We start from the raw sequence: 13,448 nt of genomic DNA on the forward strand, positions 1-13,448 counted from the left end.
ATTTTAAGATCATAGAAAAAATAATTTTTTATTATAATTAAAAATAATGTTATTATTTAATATAGGACAAAAGATGCTAACCTCTGCTAAGTTTTGTCAAAAAGACATGAACATTTCTTGAAATTTCAAAAATCTTACAAAATTTTCATAAAGTTTAAAAAACCCTAGACCTTCCTGGTATTTAACTTTAAGGATATCTATACTTGAAAGATTTATCTTTTTATCAAATATGAAAGGTGTGTGTCTTTTTGATAAATCTTAAAAAAGATTTATAACAATTTTGGAAACTCAGAGAAGATCCTTTGAAAATTTTAAAACCTTAGGTAGGTAAATATTCTTATATTTTTCACTAGAAGTTTTGCCATTTATTCATAAAAATAAAGGGCAAAAGACACTAGTCTCCCTTAAAGTTTGGTAAAAAGACAAAAACTTTAACTGAACTTTCAAAAGTCTTACATATGTTCTCAGACATTTCAAAGATCTCACATACTTCCTTTGACATTTGATTATTAGGATGCTTATACCTTTAAAAAAAATTATATTTTTGTTAAATAGAAGAGAAAATCTGTATCTTTTTGACAAATTTCAAGAAAGATATTTAGAATTTTTGAAATCTTAAGTGAGGTCTTTGAGATTTTCAACATTTCAGATAAGATTTGTATCTTTTTATCAAATCTTAAGGGATTGAGATTAATGTTTTTTAGTTGAAATAAATTTTTCCAACTTTGACGGATAACCCTTATACAGTTTTTGAGATTATAGATTTTAAATTTTAGATTTGAATTTGAGTGAATTTAGACAAAATTTAATATGCTTTTATATTATATTTTATCCAAATTCACATAAATATAAATAGAAGGCATTCTCCCTAGGTGGGTTATATTCTTTCAAATTTTCAATTCAAAAATTGAAAAAAAACATAGTTTAAATACCAAGCAAATTTTTTTTTTTATCTTTTACCAACAAAATTACAAAAATATTTTTTAATATTGTAATCCTGAATTTATTTTCGCATTTTCAATTTTTTTTTTTTTTGGGTAAGCAAGTTTATTTTGGCACTCTGAATAAGCGGTGTCCATCCCAGTGTCTATCACTGTCAAAAGAAGCGGTGCCTGTGAACTCCGACAAGTCCAAAGCATAATAAAACAAAGAAAACGTTCATTTCTGAAATCCACCTGTTTCTCCTTCACATGAAAACTATAACGTTCATATCACACCAACCAAGAAAGTCACGGAATCTCCCTCCCCCTCAAAGACCCATCTATTGCCTGCATTTCTGATAGTCATTTTTTTTATAAAAAAAAACCCATCTTTCCTCTTAACATGAGAAATAAATCAATTAATAGACGTTCAAATTCACGCCAACCAAGAAAGTTTCAGAATCCATCTTTCTCCACCCATTGATATACTCTCTCTCTCTCTCATGGTGCCTTCTATTCTCTGCATTTGACGGGCCCTCTGCTGCAGCTTTCCCTCTCGTTAATGGCCATACTGTAGGAGGAAGGGTCTGGTTTTGTGGGTTTAATTTCTTCACCCTGCAACGCTTGTTTCTTGTTGGCACTCGAAGAAAAGTCTCATTCTGAGCAAATATGATATGAGTTTTTGTTCTGTTTGTTCATTTTGCCGGGTTTGATTTTTATTGTGCCCCAATGGAGGGTATTTATCGGGTTCATTTATTGGTGGTGGTGCTTGGTTTGGGGATGTTCATGAGCACATTCTGTCAGGATAATGCAGAAGAAATTACAGCTGTTTACATTGTTACTCTGAAACAAACACCTGCAGTTCATTACGATGGTGAGCTGAGAAAGGTCAGTAATGGCTTCACACATGGTGCTTCTGGGAGAATCAATAGATTTGACAAGAAAAGGTGCCGTCTTTTCTCCTTTTTCTTTGTTGTTGGAGTGTGATTTTGTTGTTTTTTAATGAGCAGCTCAAATTAACTGATTTTATTGTTTAGTACTCCATGCAATAATATACTCTGTCGAATCTGTTCATTCTTTCGTTTCGTTTTATTTATTCTATTAATTCTAGTGGATGCTGAATGAAATATGGAAAATAAATTTGGGTGTTTATGTTCGGTTGGATGTTTTGGGTTTTCTACTTTTTTTTTTTTTTGGTTCTGAATTTGTGGTTGTTTGAGAGTAAACTTATGACTTCATTGATAAGTTTTCCTCTGTAGGGGGTTGATTCATGGCGTCCTTTGATATTTTGCCCCCCTCTTGGAGAGGTTTCTAGGGAAATTGGTCGTTAGGAGTGTGAAGACTGAAGATGTGTATCTACTATTTATCAATATGGATGTAACTGGTGTTATTTTGCTCTTGTAGTACGTATCATTGTGTAATTAATGTGATTTATTGATTACTTCGTCATGTTTATGGTACTTATTTGGTCATTTTTTCTTTTTTATTTTTTTTAATCCCCAAGTCATCTAACACCTACACTTATGTTTGATAATGGTTTATGCTTCTCCTACACACCTCATTCCCCCTTTTTAATCTTCAAAAACTTTTTCTCATCATAACTTCTGTTCATTAGCCTTTCCTTCAGTTTGCAATATTAGGGAAACTTTTATTGACTAATTATGCTTTTGAATGCAATCCTTCTGAATTCAGTAATATTTCAAGACCCCATCATCAGCAAAAGGGTTCCTATATTTCAAGATTTCATGATTCTTTATTGAAGAGGGTGTTTAAAGGGGAAAGCTATCTGAAGCTTTATAGCTACCACTACTTGATCAATGGATTTGCTGTGTTTGTTACTCCCCAGCAGGTATATTATTAGTTGCACTGTAACGTTGATCCACTCTGTCATCTCTATCATCGTCATGTGGAAAATAAAATTGTGGTGCTCTGTTTTTCTTTTGCTATATTATGGAATTTAGTGGGAATTTGGAGATCTAATTTTGTCAGTGCAACTTAGTTGATAAATAATTAATGTGGTAAATTTGTGAACTTGGAAGGCCAACAAGCTTTCAAGAAGGAGAGAAGTGGCAAATGTGGTTTTGGATTTCTCAGTTAGAACTGCAACAACCCATACTCCTGAATTCCTGGGTTTACCTCACGGGGCTTGGGCCCAAGAAGGTGGATATGGGTTCGCTGGTGAAGGAATTGTAATTGGTTTTATTGATACTGGCATTGACCCCACACACCCGAGCTTCTATGATGATTTATCTGACAATCCATATCCAGTTCCAAGCCATTTTTCCGGCATATGTGAAGTCACTCGGGATTTCCCTTCTGGGTCTTGCAATAGAAAGCTTGTTGGGGCACGCCATTTTGCTGCATCTGCCATAACCAGAGGAATATTTAACGCAACTCAGGATTATGCTTCACCATTTGATGGCGATGGCCATGGGACGTAAGTGTTTCTTCATTTCCTCGTAGTTTCCTGCAGAGAATTGTTCTATTTGCTGACTTTGCTCCATTCCTTTACCACAAGCATGTAGCAATAAACCTTCCAAAAGTCCTTGCTTGTTTTATTAATTTTGTGTTGACTTCTTTAAGCAATTATTCTCTCAGTGCTGGCAAAAAGTATGATTTCTGAAAATTAGATGGCTGCCATTTATATTTTTCATAAATGTAACATAGAAATTAGGTCGAATTTTGTAATGAGCAAGCAATAAAATTCTGATTGATGATGTCTGAGGAAACAAGAAGAAAGATCAGAGGATATATCACTCCCATGCATTGACTTTTGAAGCTTGGAGCTTCATGATTTGATTTGAGAATTATGTACGTGAATCTGGATACACTAGCAAATGAGTGAAGCTATATGATTTGATAGATTCGTTCAATGAATATGTTGCACAGTGAAATTCGTTTCTGAAGCATTTCAATATGCTGCTCTGTTTTGTGAACTATTTCATCTTAAAGTCCAAAAAAAGATACCAATAATTAGATCATTTCATGATTGCTTTAAATGAATTTATTCTGAATAATGAGAAATCAAATATATATATTAATTATACATTTTTACTTTTTTCACAAATAAAATATATTGATCTCGAACGCCATAAAAAATTAAATAGAATTTCTGGCTTCTAAAGAGAGGGTACATGAAGGGCCAGAAAAAGCAACAAGTTAATCAAATGTTTACTAATATATTGATACTATTTTACATTTAGGTTGGTAAATGATGCTTCTGACTTAAAATGCAGGCACACAGCTTCTGTTGCAGCAGGAAATCATGGAATTCCAGTGATAGTAGCTGGGCATCACTTTGGTAATGCAAGCGGAATGGCTCCTCGTGCACAGTAATTAATCTTGACATGACTTTCAGCTTTTTGCTATATCTTTGGTTCTAGAAGTATATGAGAAATCCCATGAATTCCAAATTCCTCTATTAATGAAACTGCATTTTATATTGAATAAATTTCTGTCCAACACTATACCATGAGGACCGCCTGACGTGGTCAAAGTGAAGTGGTCACTTGAGCAACTGTTTTAGGGAGCAGAGAACAGATATTATTCTGCTTTTGACAATATAAATCAGGATTGGTTGTTTTAATTGCTAAAATTCTGTCAAAAGTCATAGAGAAGGTCCTAGTGACTCTTCTGAATTGGTCAATAATTTCTGCAGATATATTTTTTTTAAAAATTCTTGGAAAGATCAGTATATGCTCATTGGAGCCCCTTAAAACAATTGTGGAATATCTTTACTAATGTAAAAATTTTTGAATAACTTTCCTAACATTTTCAAAATAAGAAAAGGATTTTCTTATTGGATGAAAAAAACAAGTTAGTGCTGTGAAAAAAGGATTAAAATGCATCCTTTAAATTTTTATAAGCTGTTTTCTGACATTTTCTGAGCATGTAATTGAATTCATGTGACATTTGCTTCCACTCTATCATTATCATTTGGGATTTCATTAGGGCCCTATTTGAGGAAAGGAAAGGAAGATACGAAGGAATTCACTTTTTCATGTTTGGTTATCAAGGAAAGAAAAAAAGAAAATAAAAAATATACCAAATTAGTGTTTTTTTTTTTTTGATTTTACACGTAATTAGAACTTTATTTTTCTTAATTTTTAATAATATTAAAATAAAAATTTATTTTTAATAGTAGTTAATATAGATAGAAAATACAATGAAAAAAAAGTGAATTTTCTTCTTATTTTCCTTTCCTTTTCCCAAACTAAATCCTTGATACAAATGCGGACCCTTGGTGTTGTTTTCCCTACGGGCGATGCGTTGCATTTATACCACCCGGGTGTGGCGAATGTAGGCGAGGGTGCTACGTCGTCGCCTCAAAGTGGCGCGCTGTGATGGTGCCCCAGCACGGTGTCAAATATGTGAGGGTTCTTGCATTATTTTGGACTTAAGCAGGTAAAGAAGTTAGTTTAGGAGACTAGTATTAGATTAGCAACTTGGAATATAGGGACACTTACAACTAAAAGCATGGAAATTGTGGACACAATGATTAGAAGAAAAATTAATCTAATCCGCCTTCAAGAAACTAAGTGGGTGGGGGAGAAAGTTAGAGTAATTGAAAGATCAATATTTAAACTTTGGTACACTGAAAAAGGAAAAACTTAAGAATGGTGTAGGAATTATTGTAAAAAAAACTTAAAATATAGCATTGTAGATGTCAAAAGAGTAATGCATAGAATTATAAGAATCAAGATGGTCTTAGGCCAGGAGATAATAAATGTCATTAGTATCTATGCTTCTCAAGTAGGCAGGCTTAGCAGAAAATCTTAAGAGGCAATTTTGAGAAGATATGGATAGTATGATACAAGACATATCAATGACCGAGAAAATATAGGAATAGATTTGAATGAACACGTTAGAAGGGATAATAAAGGTTATGAGAGGATATATGGAGGACATGGATATGGAGACAAAAATGAGCCTGGGGAGCTAATCTTAGACTTCACCATTCATATTATTTTATTACAATGAATACTTGCTTTAAGAAGAGAGAATAACACTTAATAACCTTCAAAAGTAGACAAAATAAAAGTCAAATAGATTTTTTGATAACTAAGAGGCTAGATCATTTATTGTGTAAGGATAAAGTTATCCCAGGTGAAAGCTTATCCACACAACATAGAGTTTTAGTCTTATATATATGTATTAAAAAATGGAAGAGAACGGATAAAATAAATCAACGCAAGAGAATTAGGTGGTGGAATCTAAATGGAGAAAATATAATAAAACTTAAATATAAAATGATCCAAGATAGCGATTGGACCATAGAGGATGGTGTAGACTCAAACACTCTTTGGATTAGGATAGTAAAAGAGATTTTAGGTGAATCAAGAGGAAGATTCTTAAATAACAAAGAAAGTTGGTGGTGGGATCAAGATGTCCAAAAATTTGTAAAGATAAAAAGAATTTGGTATAAAATATGGAAAAAATGTAAAAGCATGGAAAACTCTGAAAAGTATAAAGAGGAGAGAAAAGATGGAAAAACGCCGTTAGTGAAACTAAACATAGATCATTTTATAATTTTTGTGCTAGATTAGATACAAAAGAAGGGGAAAGGGACATATTTAAACTTGCTAGAGTTAGAGAAAAAAGAGTGAGGACTTAGGTAATGTAAAATGTATAAAAATTAAGGATGAAGGAAGAAGACATAAAATAAAGATGGCGAAGTTACTTTAGTAAGCTATTTAATGAAAACCAAGTTGAAGACATAAACATAAAATTGACAAATGAGGAAAAAACTAAAAATTTGAAATTTATTTGTAATATTAGAGTTAACGAAGTCAAGTTTGTACTAAAAAAGATGAAAAATGGAAAAGCTATAGGGACCGCATAACATCCCAATTGAAGTTTGGAAATGCTTAGGTGATACGAAATTATATGGTTGACTAATTTATTTAACACAATTATAATAATTAAGAAAATATCAGGCGAATGGAGGAAAAATACTATAATACCTATATTCAAAAATCAAAGAGATATTCAAAATTATAATAACTATCATGGAATTAACACTTATTGAGGCATACAATAAAACTATAGGGAAAAGGTAGTTGAACAAAGATTAAGGCTAGAAATGAAGGTTTCAAAAAATTAATTTGGTTTTATGCCTGGGAGATATACTACAGAAGCAATATATCTTTTAAGAAGATTAACGGAAAAGTTTAGAGAAAAGAAGAGGGACGTGCATATGGTATTTATTGACTTAGAGAAAACATATGATACGGTAACTAGGGAAGTTCTTTAGTGGGGTTTTTTAGAAAAAAAGGTGTATGTAGTAGGTATACTAATATCATTAAGGATATGTATGATGGAGTAATGACTAGTGTTAGGACTATAAGCGGAGAGACTAGAGAATTTCCAATCACAATAGGTGTACATCAAGATTTGCTTTGAACAGACTAGGAGGAGTATTCAAAATAAGGTCCCATGGTGTGTATGTTGTTTGTGGATGATATTGTCTTAATTGATGAAACTAGGGGTGGAGTAGAATCTAAGTTAGAATGACGAGAAGTTTTAAAATCTAGAGGTTTTAGGATAAGTAGAAATAAGACAAAATATATGAAATGTAATTTTAGTAATAGTAAGAGGAGGAATATTGGAGACAAAGTTAAATTTGAAGATGAAGAAATCAATGACACTAGTTTGTTAAATTTGGAGATATATTAGATACCTTGGATCTATTATGCAAGCTGAAGGAGAAATTGAAGAAGGTTCAAGTAGGTCGGGTAAAATGGAGAAGTGGTTCAAGTGTTCTTTGTAATTGTAGAATACCCTTAAAATTAATAGGAAGTTTTATAGGATGGCTGTAAGACTAGCTATGTTATATGGATCTGAATGACATGTCCAAAAAGTAAAAATTGCCAAGCTGAGAATGCTTAGATGAGTGTGTGCTATAATGTTAAAGATAGATTGAGAAATGAACATATTCGTGGTAAGTTATTCGTAGCTCCTGTATAAGATAAGATAAGGGGGGGATGACTTGAACGGTTTGGGCACTTACAACATACGTCACATATTGCATCAATGAGGAATAGTGAATTAGTTATTGTGAGGGGCAGTAGAAGGGGTAGGAGTAGACTTAAAATAACTTGGAATGAGATAGGAATGATTTAATAGCTCTGAATTTGTCAAAGGAAATTGTCTATGATAGCATAAATTGGCGGGAAAGGATTCATGTAGTTGACCCTACCTAGTGAGACTCAAGGTCTTATATTCTGATTTCAACTCAAATTTCGAAGCTCCAAAAATACGGAAATTTCAACGGAAATTTCGATTTCGATTTCGATTTGAAAAAGTAATGGAAATCAAATTAGTAGTAAAGCATGTAATTCTTTGTGAAACTTTAGAAATGGTTAACAAACATATATAAGTTTTAAGACTAATATATTACAAATTAAATACATCTATGTTTTGTATGAGGTGGAAAAGATGTAAAATGGTATGTGTATCAAACATATTTGTAAGATAATGTACATTAAACATATTCAGTTAATACAAATGAATTTCATAAATCATTTAAATATTATTTATTGTACAAATAATGATAATTAGACATGAATGATTAAACAAAATGTTGCTGTAAGTTTATTTTTTCATGTAATTTCAAAAGCACTTGTAATAATATTTTGTTTCGATAAAATAAATTAAGAGAGAAAATTCACTTCACTCCTAAACCTCTCATTTGAATTCCGACGAAATTTCATCGTATGGTTAAAATTTCGACAAGTTTTGCTAAAATTTTGAGATTTCAATAAATTTCAGCGTTGGGATTTTGATGGAAATTATGCAAGACAGAAATCGACTACCATTTAAATTTTGAGGGTGACGATAATCGGAAATTTCTGTCAATTTCATGGAAATTTAGGACCATGGTGGGACTTAGGCTTGGTTTTGTTGTTGTTTAGCATGTATTACACACAGTAAGCGGCTGGACTGATATTAGTGAGTGTGGTGTACGTTAACACTGTCATGCCAGGGAATTTATGATGGGGAAATATAAAGTCTGGATTTTTGTCACCAGTGAAGGGGGTTTCAGCATGTATTGCATTAAGTGTTGTTGCATCAATATTTGTCACCGGAAAGGGGGTTCTTTCTCTGAACTTTGTTGGAAATTTCTTGGACCATTTCCTGAATATTGATTCAACTGATACTACAACTTGTATCAGTACTTTCTACTCCTCCTCAGTCATTGCCAGCCCTAAGCTTCTCCTTTGATTTTATGAGAGAGGACTGGTATGACAAAAACTCCATTAGTTGTAGTTCAAGCCTCAACTGAATTCACGAGTACCTGGTTTGTTTTATTTCCTTAACCAACTCTCTCCGATACCATGTAACTCCATTAGTTGTAGATTGTTCAGCCTCAACTGAATTCATGAGTACCTGGTTTGTTTTATTTCCTTAACCAACTCTCCCCGATACCATGTAACTCCATTAGTACTAGATTGTTCAGCCTCAACTAAATTCACACTTCCTGGTCCATTTGATGTCCTTAACCAACTCTATCCCATACTATGGTGGCCAACAACAACAAAGATTCCGGTCATAATTCCAAATAAGTCAGTTGGAAGTAAAAAAGAATTAATATCAACACCTAAGATATCCCTGGTTTCAACTCTCCCAAGCTGCATCACTCCTTTCATTTTTGCTGAAGGAACTGGGTAAACCAAATCAACTAACCTGACTCAGCTGTGTAAGCTTAGTTTGCTGTTTGCCCGGTTTTGACTGGGTTGACTTTGGTTGGTTATAAATCCAGTTTTACTGATATAATAGGAGTTGTAATCTGTCTTACCCGTTTACCCATATCCACTGGTTTAGCCTGGAAATTTTTTGACCAGAGAGGAGATTTTGACAGCACGAGGGAGGTTAAAATCAGGAATTGAGTCATCAACACTGAGCCACAATATTTTGTTCCTGAGAACAATTGTTGTGTTTCTATGATATTTTGACTGCATCAAGGGAGTATTGTTTCTGTTGTGAGATTTTGAAGTAAAAGACATGATGCATTTGCTTCAACAAGAAGCTGAAGAGCATTGTTTCTGTTGTGAGATTTTGAAGAAAAAGGCCTGATGCATCTGCTTCAACAAGAAGCTGAATATATATATATATTATAAGTCAGGAGAGAATGGCTGATCTAGAGTAATAAAAAAAAAAAAAACCTGTTGTAGGCACTTGGTAAGGTAGAATTCTTTCATTTTGAAGCTTGATTAGTATTTTTTTTCCTATATATATATATATATATATTTATTATAAGTCAGGAGAGAAATATGTCTTGCTGAAATGGCTGATCTAGAGTAAAAAAAATAAAAAATAAAAAAACGGTTGTAGGCACTTGGTAAGGTAGAATTCTTTCATTTTGAAGCTTGATTAGTATTTTTTTTTTCCTGAAAATTAGTAAATTTGTGTAGTTCAAAGCTTCCTCATTTCTCAATTGAAAAAAAGAGAAGAAAAGAAAACAAACCAGAAAAAATATAGTGTTTGATCCTTGTCATCCCCTCTTATGACTATCTTGCTTAGTTTTTCACCTAGTAGAGCTTTAACACTTCGCTCTCATTAAAACTTGTATTACTGGTTGCCCATTTAGCTCTATGCAGGGTATAGCAACTACCCTGAAAAGTTCAAAGTCATTAGATGAGAGTATCTTGATAATAAGACTGTATTAGGTTTGTAGGTTTCGTAGTGTAGCTTGTAGCTATTTTCTACATGCATTGCTAGGGGTTTTTGTACTGTGTTGTCTCATACCATTCACTGCTTTAAGAAAGGGGAGTTTGCTGAGATTAAGAAGATGATGACTGTACTAGAGACTCAGTTTTTTCGGAGCCTAGCCAGTAGCTGTTTTCTACCTGCGTTGCTAGGGTTTTTGGTATTGTTACTCCTATATGACTGCCTTAAGAAAGGAGAGTTTTACTGAGATTAAGATGATGACTGAAACGCACTTAGGCATCCTGGATTTATATAGTTTGAGGTTGCTTGTGACTCATAGTTTTTTTAGAGCTTAGCTAGTAGCTGTTTTCTACTTGCGTTGCTAGTGTTTTTGATACTGTTACTCCCATATGACTGCCTTAAGAAAGGAGAGATTTACTGAGATTAAGAAGATGATAACTGAAGCACAGTTAGGCATCCTGACTTTAATGGAGTTTGAGGTTGCTTGTGACCCTTTTGGCCTTTTGGGTAGGTATAGTGGTGTTTTGAGCCAAGAAGGTGACCAGCAGAGAGTGGCTGGAGGCTAAGACTGTATGAGGTTCGTAGTAATCATATCCTTGCTACTTTCAACATGCGTTCCAATGGGTGTACATCATTTACTGCATTTTTAAGTGAAAATGATGAATAGAGTAAAAGTGATATCGCAGTGTTTAGTGACAAGAATAGAGTTCAATTCCTTGGGTGACAGATATATGGTGGAGGGATCTAACCACAGCATAAACTCTTAAATAGAGGTTGATGGATCTGAGTTTTCTTATTTTAGGGTCATCTTTGAGGATGCAAGTAGCGGTAACAGTAAGAACTATGCTGATTTTGTTATCCATGAAGGTTCTCTATTTCAAGAATACTAAACTAGCATTCCTTGCACCTTGTTTGGGTAGTGACAAGACCATTGCTCTTGTTGAGTATAGGTATTAGCCTTTCTCAAGCAGAGACATTGCTAGATACTTTACCGGTCTCACATTTATTAGTTATTAAAAACTAGAAGAAGTAATGCTTAACTTTAGATGTCTCTTTCTTTACAATACATGCCAGAAAAGACTTCAGGATGGATTGTTGCCCCTTGATAGCCAACTTTGATACCATGTTAAGACGCCTACGTGGGGCCCACCTGCATTGGTTGCCAACAATTTATAATATGAAGCCTTAACTCTCCTTTGCATGTGCAGCCTGATTGCACGTGGAGAACACGATAAATTTTAACAAACTTACAATAAATGTGGGCAACAAATTAGGAACCAAGACCTCTTGGCAACCATGGCTTTGATACCACATTAGATTACCACTTTACCTAGAATGATGGAGGGATTATTTTATTATAAATTTATTATTTCTGCAAAATTTAGAATGGAGGGATTATTTTATCTTTAGGGTTTCTTATTTGGCTATAATATAGGTTTATTGGATGTAAAAAATCAATTTGGTAGTTCAATTGAATTTGAAGTAACCTTTACCTTCTACACCAAACTATCTCTCTCTCTCTCTCTCTCTCTCTCTCTCTCTCTCTCTGAATTTTAGTTATTTAGGTTGTGGGCCAACAATATATATCAAACTTTAACACCCCCTCACATGCAGCCACCACCATGTGGAGAGATAAACACACACGATAAATAACACCCATGATAGGGAATAAAATAATTGTTTAAAGATCACACAATAAATGTGGGCAACAACCTAGATCCTCTTGGTAACTAGTTCTAAAATCATGGTAGAATACCACTTTACCTAAGAGCTTAAGTTGTCAGGTTGTGGGTCTACATGTATATCAAGCTTTAACAGAATTAATTTGCACGATTAATTGTATTTGAAGTAACCATCTTCAGACATCAAACTCTCAATGTCTCTTTCTTTCTTTCTCCCTTACTTGTGTCTGAGTCTATCTATCTCATTTCTTCTTCTTCTTCCCCATTCTTGTCCTACATCATTAAGATCAAGATTTTAAGCAGGCTGTCCATGTAATTATTATGTTTATTCTTTGAAAATGAGTTGAACGCTGCTCTCTCTAACCCAAAACTCAAGTTCATGCCTTCATGGAGGAAGTAAGTTAAAAATCATCGCAGTTGTGTCTCTCAATTTGTTCTGGTTGGTGATATCTCTACTTCATCATAAATGAATGCACTTGTAATTTTATTCATTATTCTGTTAGATTTAGATATCTCAATATCAAAATTATGTGCGAATGCAGCACAAGTTATGGGCAAAAAGAAAAAAGAGGTATAATATAGGGGAGAAAATAACGAAGAATCCCTTGGGGTTCTAGCCCAATCAGTGGTTTGAATATCATCCTAACTTTTGGGTTGGGGAGAAGTGGGATCAGTGCCGGAGCTGGTTGATTTGTAGTTACATCCTTCTATTAATACTAGATGGTTAGAGGAATGATACAAGTATACTTAGGAGAAGAAATATTTAACAATTACGTTGGGAATTTAGAACAAATATATATAAAAAAAAAATACAAGTAAAGTATAAACATGATTCTAAATAGGCAGAGGCATTGGAAATCTCACTCTCTTTGAGAAGATTCAACATCTGTGTTTTGGCTTAGCCCATGATTTGGTGCAGTAGATCACTTCTTGACTTGCCTCCTCCCAAAATATGATAGCTTGATTGAATCGTATGACTCTCATTGACAAACAAATAGAAGAGTCAAAAGCTCCAACAAATTCCTAGAACTTAGATTGAGTAGGAATGAGGATGGCGTGAAGTGCCAATCCCAAATGGTCTGGCACAAATGATCCTTTATGATTACATGAACTTAATAATATAAGACGTATTTAAAATAAGTAGATACATATGTAAGTTCAAAATACATTCAAGAAA

General features: G+C 33.5%; 1 protein-coding gene across 1 annotated transcript in view; it reads left to right on the top strand.

Moving 5' to 3' along the window:
• The first annotated feature begins 1,172 nt into the window (after nt 1-1,172).
• Nucleotides 1,173-13,448, top strand: part of LOC131160332 (subtilisin-like protease SBT2.3) — a 39,235-nt gene continuing 26,959 nt past the window's right edge. Inside the window, exons 1-4 of the mRNA XM_058115920.1 lie at nt 1,173-1,867; nt 2,613-2,769; nt 2,960-3,357; nt 4,157-4,252. Coding sequence (XP_057971903.1) covers nt 1,650-1,867; nt 2,613-2,769; nt 2,960-3,357; nt 4,157-4,252 — 869 coding nt within the window. The 5' untranslated portion in view covers nt 1,173-1,649. The remainder of the gene's footprint in view (nt 1,868-2,612; nt 2,770-2,959; nt 3,358-4,156; nt 4,253-13,448) is intronic.

The sequence above is a fragment of the Malania oleifera genome, chromosome 7 (genome assembly GCF_029873635.1).
Source record: "Malania oleifera isolate guangnan ecotype guangnan chromosome 7, ASM2987363v1, whole genome shotgun sequence".
NCBI classification, from domain to species: Eukaryota; Viridiplantae; Streptophyta; class Magnoliopsida; order Santalales; family Ximeniaceae; genus Malania; species Malania oleifera.